Below are 14,556 nucleotides of genomic sequence, written 5' to 3' on the forward strand. Positions count from 1 at the left end.
ATGTACAAACACACAAACACTGAGCGGGCCGCAGCGGCCATCAATACAATGATGTTCAAGTCAAGAACATGCTGGGAAGTAAGTCAGTGATTACTGACGGCAGGGACTGCAGGGAGATAGAACAGTGGCGTGTGAGGGCATATGCACACTCTGCATACACCAAGCTGCAAACGGTGCAATGTGCAACATGGCACACATGTCGTGGCACAGCCATTGAATAGAAATGATGTGCAGATTGATACAAGACCCCCCCCCCCCCTCGGCCTGCTTAAAACACAAACGCAAGCTAATCCGATTGAACAGACATCCTAGAGTGGCCATACAGCAGAAAACTGACAAAAGGCTCATGGCAAATCCCAATCCAACATCCTGTACCAACAAGGATCATTTCCTGAGCTAAAATAAGGCAAGTACCTGATAATGCAGTAGCCACAGTTGGTACACAGCATGTCTGTGTATCACAGTGGTATACAGCATGTCTGTGTATCACAGTGGTATACAGCATGTCTGTGTATCACAGTGGTATACAGCATGTCTGTGTATCACAGTGGTATACAGCATGTCTGTGTATCACAGTGGTATACAGCATGTCTGTGTATCACAGTGGTATACAGCATGTCTGTGTATCACAGTGGTATACAGCATGTCTGTGTATCACAGTGGTATACAGCATGTCTGTGTATCACAGTGGTATACAGCATGTCTGTGTACCCTTACCTGACACTGCAAAGTAGACAATACAACTATTGCAATGTGTGTTAGCCTACTGAATCTAGCAGAAACTAGGATAAAAAAATCGGAATATTCGAGCTGTTAGCAGCAATTGAAATTTAGTAAAAATGGGACGGGGAAAGGCTTGTACGTAGTAAAACCAGTGAAATGTCAGTTTTGTAAAGACGGCTATAACACGAACTAAACAACGACGACGACTCAGATCAACTCCACGTAGTTTGCCGGGAACATGCCGTACTCGCCGCTCGGGTTAGTTCCCTTCCACCAGCCCTCGTCAATCTCTTCAATGTCGTCGATGATGTCATCAGGATCAAAGGAAATCTCTCCTTCCTCCTCTGCATGGGGACACATAGAGAACAGCTCAGTGTGTTGAAAAAAGTCATGGAGCCATGCATGGACCCTGTGTTAGGTGCAGTGAACACAGAATTTTCCTTTAAAAAATACTTCAAAAATAGTAGTCCCGCGCTGCTGATCACAGCACAACATACAGTAGGTGTGTACCATGTTGATAGCGGTGTGTTTAATGGTGATGGACCGAGGTTGATATGGGTAAACACTGAGTATGTACAATGTATAAATCAACTGGTGTCCACGTTATGTTTGTTTACAGTACACCGGCGTACAGGGATCGTACACAGCGAGTGTGAACAATGCGTGTACGTTCCATGTGCATGTTCAACTGGTCATGTACGACATGACATACCTGCTTGGTAGTCGTAGACAGCACGGGCTCGCTTGCCGGATGCTGCAGGTGCGGGCTGCCATGCATAGAATCAACAGGAATACAAAAACAATCAGCCACGACCAGCAGTGCCATTATATTATGTATACGAACAACGCAAACTTGGACACATCTTTCACTGTTGGTAGAAAGAGCTGCATACAATAGAATCTTCTGATATGGCTACTGTTCTATCTTGCTCTCTGCCACGTCGAGGCTATAGGCGTGTGATGATCATGCTGACAAAGACAAACACGAGCTACATGGAAGCGACTGAGTGTCGTGCCGCTTGTTTGATGCGAGTCTAGACAGCGGGCGTACAGTGGGCCGAGAGGGCCAAGGAAACACACTTCCTTATGATAGCACAGGTAACTTGACGTGATGACAAACAAGTCTACTGCTCCAGTAGCCCACTTCACCCCGCCACGCGCTGTACTAAGGCCATGGTAAAAAATAAAGTTGATCCTCAGGTCATGAGCCAGTGAAAATCGGTGCGAGCGAGCGATTTATTTTATTTCCCACAATTTTTTTAATTTCCAAAGATAGGGTCACACATATGTACGTCACAGGTTCATATAATTATTTTATTATTCCCGTAGCTATGCAGAAGACGTTACTTCAGTAACGTCTGGCGCTAGCCAGGGTCCACACAGCTTTAATTTAGTGTTTGTTTGTTTGTTTGTTTGTGTGTTTGTGTCACGCCTGGCGCTATCCCGTATCTGTCCCGTACCGTACCATCAAACACAGCTGGCCACATACAGCTGGCCGCAATATTCAAATAGGGCTTTCAAACGCAAGATCATAACGTGAAGCAACTTGGAAGAATGAGTATGAATGCGAAGTGTGTGGGAGAATGCATGTGGGGCGATAGCGCGGGTTCGAATCCCAGGTAATGCCTGAAAAAAATAGGAGAATTACTTATAACATCCCTTTTTCTTTTTTTGCCGTCATGAAGGCGGTAGACGGTGTCGTATTACCCTCGACCGTACTACCTGTCCCGCACCTGTCCCGTACCTGTCCCGTACCTATCCCGTACCGTGCCGTGCATTCAAAGACGGCTGGCCACAATGCATATTCAAATAGGGCTTTCAAATACAAGATCATAACGTGAAGCAACTTGGAAGAATTAGTATGTATGCGAAGTGTATCGGGGGATGCATGCAGGGCGATAGTGCGGGTTCGAATCCCAGGTTATGTCTAAAAACAAAAAGTAGAAACTTAGGCGAGATAAAAAAAGATAGAGATTCCCGGGCCCTCCCGCACCAAATTCGAGCCAAAGCCAACTTCTTTTTTTTTTTTTTTGAACAGTTCATACATGTACAGTACTGATCGTGTGAGTAGTTCTGTGACGTGGAGTCATACAAACCCGACTTGCACGACTCCCTGATGTACAGACAGCAGATCAGGGCCATCGTTGGCCGAAATACAGAAAAATAGAACGGGTAAACCGCGTACCTGTTGTCTGAAAAAAATGAATAAAAATTACCGGAAAATGCTGTAAAAAAAGTTCAACATGGCATGCATACATAAAGTCATGTACATACCTGAACATGGGAAAAAAAAATTAAATAAAAATTCGCCCGCCCGCACCAATTTCACATGGGTCCTGCCCGGGAATCTCGATTTTATTTTGGTCTCGCCTTATAAGAATTTATAACATCCCTATGCTTTTTTGTCTAGGTCATCAAGGCAAAAAAGCATAGCGTAGGGCCCTGAGCTTCCAAGCTCTCTCGTTCAGGCCAGGGAGTAGAAAAATACCGGTATTTTACTACTCCCTGAATCATGCCTTTCGCATTGACTGTTTTCATGCGCGCATATGCATGCATAGAAATAAAAAAATCATCGGTGCGCCGCCAAAAATCGGTGTGCGCGTACTTGAGAATCAAAGATAATTTTTACCATGGCCTAATGCATAACTTTGACAAAACATGAACATACGCTTTTCAACGAAAAATACGCCCATCTTCATAAACAGCAACAGCGTGATTGCGCAGGTAACGTTAGGTAAATTGTAAACCGGGAAATATTTGCGCCGGTTTTAGCTCGCGATTTGCGAACACAGATCAATCTGCACGGGGAAACGTTTGCGATTGGACTCCATAGCATTAGTTTGTACTACAGTTCTGCGCTTCACGCCGGCTTTAAAAATTTATACTTTTACAATTTCACACATCGCAAGAATCGTGAATGTTTCCAGGTGGCAAAGGTCTGTTGGTTTGCAGTACCCGGCAGTGATCACACTGAACGGGTCTTGAACTACCCACTGGTTGCTTACCTCCTCTGGTGCTTCTGCTGTTGCGTACATGTCTTCCTCTGGCTCTACAGCATCCTGCGTTGTTACGGTGGCAGCAGCAGTTACATCAGAGAAAGCAAAACGCAATTGGGGTGATTAACGCATGGAGTTGCGCCAACCGCACTGTATATCTACTATCTGCTGGAATTTACAGGGATTTACCCAGGATATCAAATGGGGCGGGGCTATAGGCCCTGAGGTGCAGAGGGGGCTGCAGGTTGGGGGGGGGGGGGGTGGAGGAGGCTGTGCAACATGACACAGATTCTAGATGGATCATGAGAAAGACTTTGATCCCGTGCGTGCCAATGAGTATAGTATACCGTGACTGTTCAGTTTTAGAAAGACACGCTGGTACAATCCACTGCGCTTCATGGGTCCCAAACAGATGCAAACCATGAAATTCAAAAATACATCATACACTGGGACAATTCAAAGAGTTCATATTCCTCACTCAAACGCTTGTTGTCAAGGGTGGCAAACCAAAGGCGTACAGGAAAAGAGGTCAGAGCCACTAACTGTATGTCACCGTTTGTAAACCCAAAGTCTGCCTTTTTTGCACCAGTAGAAGTCAGAGTGAACAGTATTGCAAGTATACAGCGACATTGCATCCACTGCACAATCAGTCTGCCAGTAAACCATACCCGAGACTCCGCCGTGTCATACAGCTCCTCTGGGTCCTCCTCTGGCTCATGGCTCTCGGCAACATTCTGTAGTAGTACATGCAGTGTTCAGCAGTAGAAAACCAAGTCATGGGCTAAAGCTTAGTACCTACTATGTGTGATACATTGCTATACACTCATATCTCGCTTACTGTGAGTCAACAAATATTCGGCGCATATTTATTTTCGGCTATTTTCGGCCTGGTCATATTTGGCCGAAAATGTGTTGCAGCCGAAAATTTTGTTTCGCAAGGTTCAGTGTGACAGTGTATACAGTCAGCAGCAATACAGGCCGAAAATTTAATGCGGCCGAAATGTGTGTTTAGCCCTGGGAGGCCGGAATTTGAATGGGCCGAACATTTGTAGACTTACAGTATCCAAGCGATCTGAGACTGGGCATGGCCCATGACTTTGAAATGTGTTACTCTTCAAATCGAGAATGGAGAAGGGCTAGAGACCTGGCATATGACATCACTATTTCGCCAAAAATAGGCAGAAAAGTAGTGATATTTCTACTAAAACTAACTCGCAAGGTGCCCGGTAGACCAAGGTGCCCATAACTTCAAGGTCCGGATAAGAGAGATATGATGAGTGTACTAACAAATTTATCAGGCTCATCACAACATACGACTGAACTCGGACCAGAGAGATATGCGTACACTGTAAAAATATGAGAAAACGGCCAACTTCCCGGCCGGTATCAGCTTGTGGATTCCTACATAAAATCAACTATGGCAGCTGTTTTCCAAGTCAATGTCCATATCTATGCGACTGCTATAATATTATTGTAATGGAATACATGGACAACTCTACAGGGTGTTCAGAGAGAAACTTACTTAGGCGCCACCGTCTACGCTTGCCAATTAAATTTTGTTTCTGCTTGCTTTCGTAAGGGGTGGTGTGTGGGTGTGTGTGGGGGGGGGGGGGGCATCATTTCAAAACCCAACCTCAGTCTAACTGAAGGTGCAAAAGATTCATTAAAATAATTTGGCGGGTTTTCCTTTCCTCCAGAAAGAGTGGGTTGGGGGAGAACATTGTTTTCTTCAAATTCACCTAACAATAATTGGTAAGCTTGGATTCCCCTTACCTGATACATATCTTGTTCTGGCTCTGCCTCTGGTTCAGGTTCAGGTTCTGCCTCTGGTTCAGGTTCAGGTTCGGCTTCAGGCTCTGGTTCCTCCTCCTCCTCCTCATCTTGGTATTCTGCACGTGTTGCTGCCTTCGCCTCAGCAATACGTTGACGCTCCTGCAGGTTAGTTAGCAGTGCATGGTACATTGTACACGTCAGGGAGTAGTAAAATACCGGTATTTTACTACTCCCTGGTACATGTGTGACTTGTTTGGCACAGCTGCTGTGCATATCGTCGGCTTACCATCCCGTGTCCGTTCCATACATGTGATCGGCGTTGTGTTTGTGGACATGCTTTACACCGTGCTGCCGTTCTATGGCTTGGCATGAATCAAGACTTAGTGCACATTCGCAACGTTTCATGCTGTGGTGAAGCTTATTTCTTACTTGTAACTCTGGGTCACAAATAGTCAAATACCATCAAGCCCGATACTACCGTTTGGAAGTTGCGTTACTGCAGCTCCACACGTACTGTGCCTCAAGTGCTGCGCACATTCGGCCCAGCCTGAATTTTCACCTGACACCGTGTCATTCTCTACAATTATTGCAGCCAGGCAAAAGCTGATGGGACTGATTTAACTGCAGTGCACACTCGGGCGGTGTAAAGAAGTAATGATCCTTTGAAAGGAATTTGGTTCGAAATTGAGATGGCATTGTGACGTACGTATCCATATTACACTTCGTGTTCAGATGGTACAAGCTTGGATTGGTACTTGCACTGACCTCTTCCCATCGCTGTTCTTTCTCTCTCTGCGCGGCCTCTTCATCGCGACCACTGCCCATGTCAAACTTCGTCTTGTTGGATGCTATGCGGGACTGCTCCTAGAATAGCCAAACAAGCAAACAAACAAACAAACACATGAACATGTAGGCATGTAAGGAGCCATCCGTAAATATAGATATTTATTTAGAAATGAAAACTAGTCGTTTAGGGGGGGGGGGGGGGGTTTGAGCGCCTGTTCGTTTCTCGAAAAATATCGATGTACATTTTGCACGCGTGAGCATGTCCAGAAAAAAAGATCAAAAATATCGATACTATGTACCATTTGTATGTGTTCGTTTCTCAGGGAGGGGGGAGGGGGCATTGCGCGAAATCATGCGACACCTGTACATTTTTCGATCTGCGGGATGAAAATGACGACGCCCATGCATTTGGTATCAGGGAGTAGTAAGATACTAGTATATTACTACTCCATCCCTCAAATCGTACTGTCAAGGGCATACGGGGGAGTGTAGCATGCCATCGCTTACACCAAGAGTACATGAAAACCGGTTTTCATGTACTCTTGCTTACACTTTCCAGCTCAGGGTTGCCCTGGCTACCAATGGACGAGATGTCAGGGTCACAGCTTGCGCAATGGCTTTGTACTTTTGGAATGGCCATTCGACGTACTCAGCACAAATGTTCTATTGCATGCATGCACAATATGTTCAAATTTCGCATTTTTGGTGACTTTACCACCGTCATGGAGGCTGGTCGGTGAGGAGCAGGTAGCCATCGCTTGTGGAATCAAACACAGGGTTCCACTGTGTGGCTGATTCTGCAAGAGCCAGGTCCAAACGAGGAACATTCGCTTTGTGTTTTGCCATCGAAGTAAGTCCCTTTCCTTGTTTTCAGTGTTGTTTTTTTACGTTCAACTTTTCTGAGATTTTTCAATTATTGATTTTTCATTCTTGCATACTTTATTTCTGCATGTTCACTCCCTCGTTTGCCGTCTGATCTGGAGAATGTGATGGAGGTGACTGTTGGTTACTGCCTGGTATAACAGTTGTCGTGCTGTTGCTGCATTTCCGTTCTGCTCGCGACGTAGATCACAAACACTGATTTAAAATCACATGCCCATGAATTGTACTTACCGTATTAGGAAACGCTGTGCAGATTGGATCATCGCAATGTATCTATATGTGTGTCTGGTCATCCTGTGCCACGCAAGAACTCCAACCAGACGCATTCGTCCTCGGCCCTGTTGATCGATTGTCGACTTTCCTTGAAGAACGATCGATCAAAAAATCGAGGACTCTTTGCAAAAAAAACGGCTGAAAAAAGGAAGAAAAAAGGGTGCTCAGAATGAGATTCGAGTACACGACCATGGTCCCAGCAGTTTATGTGGATGTCGCTCATAGATGCGCGATTTCGCGCAATGGTTGAAGAGAAACGACTAGTTTTCGTTTCTAAATAAATATCGGTATTTACGGAAGGCCCCTAAGGCCATCCAGACATAGATGTCAGCTATATCTCAGATAGGTAGGTCCTCGCAAGACCAGACACAGCTCCGGTACCAAACTATTATCATCATGCCCACTGTGTGTGGGACCAGTGCAGTGCTGTCAGGTTCTGCCAAACAGCTTTGAAAAACTCCTAATTTCATACCAGTTCCTAGTATGGGATCAGGTTACATAATACCGGTACATGCTGTACCATCATCACAGCAGGATCATCGGCGCCACATACCTCACTCCACTGTTGCTTGCGAGATGCGTCGGCGGCGCGTCTCTCCTCGGACTCAGCTTCCTGCTCCTGTTCTTGCTGTGCACGCTGTAAGCATGACACGACAGACAGACACACACCAACACATGACAGACAGACAGACAGACACACACACACACACACACACACACACACACATACATACATACACATACATACATACACATACATACACACACACATACATACACACACACACACACACACACACATACACACACACACACACACACACACACACACACACACACACACACAGGTATATCGTGAAATATGGTCACAAACACATGGACACATGTGTATTGCACCGTGCACTGCTATACAAGCACTTTGAAGGAATGAATTAACAGCAGAGAGGTTCTACAGCACATGTGTGGCGGGTACCGGTATGTTGACATCTGGATACTGACATCTACATGTAGAGGTTCAACGTGACCTAGCCAACCTGAACTTACCCAACGTGCCCGCTCTGCGTCACGCTGTTCAGCCTCTTGCTGTCTTTCCTGTTGCCTGAAATGCACAGAACGAACAGGATATGCAGGTGTGAGAACACGAAAAGGCACTGCAGTTGTGCACATCAGCAATGCCGCTAGGTGTAGCTCGTTCCATTGTGTGGCTGTGCAGTGTCGGTCATCAACCCGAATGCTAGGCGGATCGGATTTCATTAGGCCCAACTGCAACTATACGTAGCTAAGCCACAGTGCTGATACACACAAGATGTAGCAGGAGCATCCGATCACATCAGCAGGCCAACAAAAGGATACTCCCAGTTACCCATATGTATCCAAAATATGCACCTACTGGTCAGTTCAAACATGCAAGGGTGCTAATTCTCCTCCGTGCACTTTCACAGTCTCCTTGACCACCATTATATAATCATTGGCCAGTGAGTAGTGAGTGCAGTGACTTACTTTCTAGCTTGGACGCTTGAGTCGTGTGCGCGTGAAGCATCATCACGTCTCTTGCTCTCAGCTGCCTGTAACACATCACACACACACACACATAAACATGTTGGTATTTGTGAAGAGAGTAGGGGGGGGGGGCAGAGAGAGATGGGAGGAGGAAAGAGAGAAAGGAAGAAAGGAAGGATGAAGGAAGGAAGAAAGAAAGAAAGAAAGAAAGGAAGGAAGGAAGAAAGAAAGAAAGGAAGGAAGGAAGAAAAAAAGAAAGAAAGAAAGACAGAAAGAAAGACAGAAAGAAAGAAAGACAGAAAGACAGAAAGACAGAAAGACAGAAAGACAGAAAGGAAGAAAGAAAGGAAGAAAGGAAGAAAGGAAGAAAGAAAGAAAGGAAGGAAGAAAGGAGGAAAGGAAGAAAGGAAGAAAGGAAGAAAGGAAGAAAGAAAGAAAGAAAGAAAGGAAGGAAGGAAGAAAGACAGAAAGACAGAAAGAAAGAAAGACAGAAAGGAAGAAAGGAAGAGAGAAAGAAAGAAATGAAGGAAGAAAGGAAGGAAGAAAGAAAGGAAGGAAGAAAGAAAGAAAGAAAGAAAGAAAGAAAGAAAGAAAGAAAGAAGAAAGGAAGGAAGGAAGAAAGAAAGAAAGAAAGAAAGAAAGGAAGAAAGAAAGAAAGAAAGAAAGAAAGAAAGAAAGAAAGAAAGAAAGAAAGAAAGAAAGAAAGAAAGAAAGAAAGAAAGAAGGAAAGACAGAAAGAAAGAAAGGAAGAAAGAAAGAAAGAAAGAAGGAAAGAAGGAAAGAAAGAAAGAAAGAAAGAAAGAAAGAGAGTTTTTTCTTCAGGTCACGGTACCGAAGTAATATCTTTACCACATGTGCACTGCATGCTAACAACCTATACAAACGGACGGTTATACGCTCTGGTGACTCACCTAAACTCTCCTCCTTCATGCTATACGCAATAACTCATATATATACTTGTAGCATGACGTCAACACATTGATATGTTCAACAACACAACAAAGTCAAATGCAGGTACCTGCACCGGTGGTCACTGGTCATTCGTACAAGCGGCAAACATGCGTGTCACTAACCTCTCGTTCTTTTCTTTCAGCTTCAAGTCGAGTCTTCTCTGCTGCCTTTGCTTTCTGCTCCTCTTGTATTCTCGCCTTCTCTTGTTGCTGGAGAAACAGCAGCGACATCAACACATGAATGTGATAACGGTTTGAACAAAAGTATTGGCATTTCTCTTTGATCTTAATTAAATTGTTTGCGAGTGGAAAGTCGACTGATAGCGCACTTCGCAGTACTAGTAATCACTTCTGCAGATAGGACATGTGCACACGTTGCAGTCTGCAATACACTGTACTTGCACTGTTGTGTTGCCAAGACTACTAGCCCAAGAATTAGAACACGGAACTTCTTGGACGAGGTAACACAATCATACATACAGTGCTGCCAAACCGTCCGATTTTTCGGACAGTGTCCGATTTTTGAAGGCTCTTCCGAAAACCGGTCCGAAAAGGGAAACGTCCGAAAAGCAGCCAAAATGTCGGAGATCATTACTTTCCTATGCAGAAGTCCTGTACGAGTACTTTCACTTTTCAGCGCACCTGGGCTGAAGGCACAAATCACTGTACATTTGCGTCTAAAAAGGCTAGCACTTGGCTGTGGAAGTGCAAAGAAACATGCCTGGATCAGGCTGGATGGCATGCACGCTGACAGTCTGGACAGAGTCAGTGTGCGACCACACTCATCATTACAAAATTCATGACAACTCCGGGGTTACCATGGCAACGAAGCGAATTTTCATGGTGTTTTAGGCGATATTTTGAGTTCTCTGTAAAAAAATTGCCGAGGAGAAAAATTCGCACCATGTGGCCAGCCTTGGCGGTGAAGGGTGTCCGATTTTGGGCGAAAATTATTTGGCAGCACTGTACATATGATGGTAGTTTGCTATTCAGTCTTACCTCTGAGTCGGCCCAATACTTGTTACGACTGTTGACATCAATGTCACTACCAGCATTCGTCTTCTGATATACTGAACCCTGCCGTCAGTCAACAGCCAGCACAGCCAACACCAGCAATCAAAAATAGACACGAAGTCAACAAGGAGAGGAGCACATTCACTTCAAGCAACACCCCAATCATGTGTATGCACTCTGTATGGCGGTTCTTCTAGAAAAGTATAAACGATTTTAAACATGACTGAGAATGTGATTGAAGACGGCAGGAGCACAACAGTACTCCAAGAAGAAAGCAGTTAGAGTGCTGGTCACACAATCCCCACGGACAGGTGCCATCCTCGTACCCACCAGCGTTAGCGCCTTCACATCTTCACGCACATCCTGCGTGCTGGAACTTGAAAAGTGCAGTGGATGTCACGACAGCACAAGAAGCAATTCTCCCTGTAGTAACCACTACCTGCCAATAACAGATTTTACACGTGGCAACGTGACAACTTACAACGGGTCCAACTGGTCCGTAATCCTTCTTCTTCTCCTTGTGAACACCGTAGTTAGCACCTACCAACAATGAACGGCAAGAATATGGCATCAATAACAAACTGGCCATGGGCGTGCAGGCAGTAAACACATGAGTACTGATAAGCAACAGATATCCAACAAGGTTTCTAACACAGAAGCTCTCTGTTCATATAGGTACAACCCATACAGAATCCAACCACTGAGCCTCCTGACTAACTGCGGCATGGCTACCGTAGGCTGTCAAACAGCGGTGGTGTTCAGGAATCTCTAATTTCTGAGGCTGGAGACGGGGCCAATGTCCTGCAGACCGCCTCAAGCCTCACCCGAACACACTGCATCACCGCTCGGCCTAGCTATCCTACAATGGGGAAGCTCAAAACAAGTCTAACGATGTGACAGGAAGAGTGTCCACCGCTTCAACAAAATTAAGACCGCCGGAAGCAATTTCCGATTGGTCCGGTCACACCACAGTCCTGATATGGTGGGTAAGCATGACCTGAGCATGACCTGAGCATGACCTGAGCATGACCTGAGCATTGAACAGACGCCGGTGGCCAAAAGGTTAGTCCGGTGATAATCATAACAGCAGCCAGGCCAGTTCCGGCGGGCATGGTAACCAGGGTAAGACGTACCTGATGACTTTGCCACCTTGCTCAGCAGCAGCTTCTCGTCGACGTCATCCTCCACGCGGGCGGCGATGCGGACGTGGCATCCGCGGAAGAAACGCTCGACATCCGCTACGTGACGCTGCACCACTCCCTTGCGGCTCTCTCTCAGTGCTTCGCCCATCTGTACAGCGCCCCACATGGGCAACAATAACAACAGGTGAATGCAGTCCAGTAAGAAGGTGTGCGGTGGTGGGACTTGCTTACGACATGCACTGCACATCATCTCTGAGTGTGTGCTGCTCACCACTAGAAAGGGCAGTACACTATACGGTAACACCTGAATAAGGTGACCACCTGTCCCAGGGGACCACCTGTCCCAGGGGACCACTACAACCAGGACCAAGGGTTGCTACCTCCAGTCAACTGACCCTGGATAGGAAGACCACCTGTACACAGCGACTACATTTCGAAGGTCCCTTGAGCGGTCGCCCTAGACAGGTTTCACTCACCGTACATCAGTATCATTGCTGGCTGGAGTAGTAACACATGTACATATACCGTATTGTTCCATGCCCAGTTGACCAGTACACTGTACAATGGTCAATAGACCATACATCAATACTGCATGGCTAGTACTAGAAATAGCACATGAACACTGTTCGCTGCACCATACCCAGTTGATCTGTATGTTCTTCTTGAGGCCAGAGTTGGGATCGGTGACCTGCACAACGGCATACTGGGCTTTGCTGTCGCTTAGCTCCTCCGTCATGCCTTCAACACCGTCATCTACACACGCGGCAACAACATTGATCACAGCAGACTGAGTACGGCATTGGACATTGGACTCCACTGGCCGAACGAACCCGGCAGCGCTAACATAATTATTCCCAAATCCGTGTGCTAGTCATGCAGCATCTCCTTTCAAATCCTACTTCAACCCACAAACCAGACAGTTTGAGCTTTCAATCCTATTTAAACCCACAACCCGGACAGTTTGAGCATTCAAATCCTATTTGAACCCACAAACAGATATACAGCATTCCCTCACTAGTGGGACCATTGTTATTAGGCTAGGGCCTGTTTTGGACTTCCCACTATATAAAATAAAGAATACAAACAAAACAAACGGAAACCAGCTTCTATGTCTTGTGTACTTGCATACTGGTATTAGTTTAGTCCCACAACCTGCGATAAAATGATCAGCTGTAGCACCTACTCTAATTTTATGTTTATGTATCCATGTCAATCGGATCTTCCCAAGTTGTACCATGATTGTACTGTTGAGATACCAAATTCAAATAAAATCAATACCAACCAGACAGTTTGAGTTTTCAAATCGATCCACAAACCATGCACAGTGTATAATGTACTAGCACGTCTCCGCCTTGTGCCAATTTCTCCCGGTGCAGAAAACCGACGGAAGGACAATACCTGTGTGATACCTTGGTTCATGTTGATACCTCAACTGCATGGATTCGCTGTGTCGCGTTGTACTCGAGGATAGGGTGCGGATGGTGTGTGTGTGTGTGACGCATGCACATTGTGGAGGCGAGGTCAATTTAATATCGCTGCACAACTGCGCAAGATGCTATAAATTTATTCCCCGCCATTTACCAGACTGAGAGCTCAACCTTGTTCCACTGTATACGACTATTCATAGTAACAGTCAGAAGTAGCTAATATTTTCGCTACTGTTTTCAGCACATACACGAGCATAACCCAGTCGCTGTGCATAATATACATGCACGAGATTCGGCAAACAGGACCATTATCCTTCATTTTACGTCTCGCTATGGCAAGATATTGTGCGGAGTTGAAGTGCGAAGTGCAAGCAAGATTATTACTGCCACTGGCAGGTGGAAACACAAGGTGTGCAGTCAGTGCAGTGCAGCGACGACGTTACGTTGCAGCAAGACGTAAAGGTATACCTCCAGTTTCTTGAACCTTCAGCGTGTTGCTGGTTTTGTCGTAGCCGAACACGGCCCTGCAGGGTGTGGACACGTTGGACACACACACACAACATACATGTCCAGCGTGTCCGAACAGAGACGACCAGTACAGTGAAGACACACACGCATGGGAAGCCAGGCGCGATAACACCACCGCCATCTCATAGTGATTCTCACTCCAGAATTGGAGGTGACAAATTAGTGCCAGCAGCGACTACTTACCAATCCGTGTCACTAGAATCACTGACGACATCGTTGAAAGCCGCTAGCAGCGCTCCCTGATTCGTTTTCAGGTCGATAGCCATCGTTCCGGCAGTACGAAAGATATTTCAAGTCGATCGCAAGAACTCGTTCAAATAATTGTTAGGACTAGGAGGACACTTCGGAAATCTGTCAACTGGCCAACAAGTGTGCGAGGTGGCTAGATCCTGCATGTAACAGACTCCCACTGCATGCACTTCCAGTCCCAGTACTTGCCTCTACGAATAGTACGAGGCTCTACGAGACTACGTAGCTAGCTCGTAGCTAGGACGACAGTACACTGAGTTCTGTTTCCTTTTTTGTCCCTTGCCACTTGACTACAGTCCGATCCAGAGCAGGG

General features: G+C 45.9%; 1 protein-coding gene across 1 annotated transcript; it reads right to left on the reverse strand.

Annotated features, from left to right (window-relative positions):
• Positions 1-702: 702 nt before the first annotated feature.
• On the reverse strand, positions 703-14,339 carry LOC135813848 (drebrin-like protein B). The gene is made up of 16 exons (XM_065326868.1): positions 14,178-14,339; positions 13,935-13,990; positions 12,680-12,792; positions 12,031-12,187; positions 11,379-11,437; positions 10,883-10,960; positions 10,007-10,093; positions 8,934-8,998; positions 8,478-8,532; positions 7,987-8,070; positions 6,258-6,356; positions 5,493-5,651; positions 4,388-4,453; positions 3,729-3,782; positions 1,436-1,490; positions 703-1,067 (listed from the first exon to the last, which is right to left on the reverse strand). Exons 1-16 carry the CDS (start codon positions 14,258-14,260, stop codon positions 931-933), a joined length of 1,407 nt encoding a protein of 468 aa, XP_065182940.1. The 5' UTR covers positions 14,261-14,339; the 3' UTR covers positions 703-930.
• Between the last annotated feature and the right edge of the window lie 217 nt (positions 14,340-14,556).

This window comes from Sycon ciliatum, chromosome 4 (genome assembly GCF_964019385.1).
Source record: "Sycon ciliatum chromosome 4, ocSycCili1.1, whole genome shotgun sequence".
NCBI classification, from domain to species: domain Eukaryota; kingdom Metazoa; phylum Porifera; class Calcarea; order Leucosolenida; family Sycettidae; genus Sycon; species Sycon ciliatum.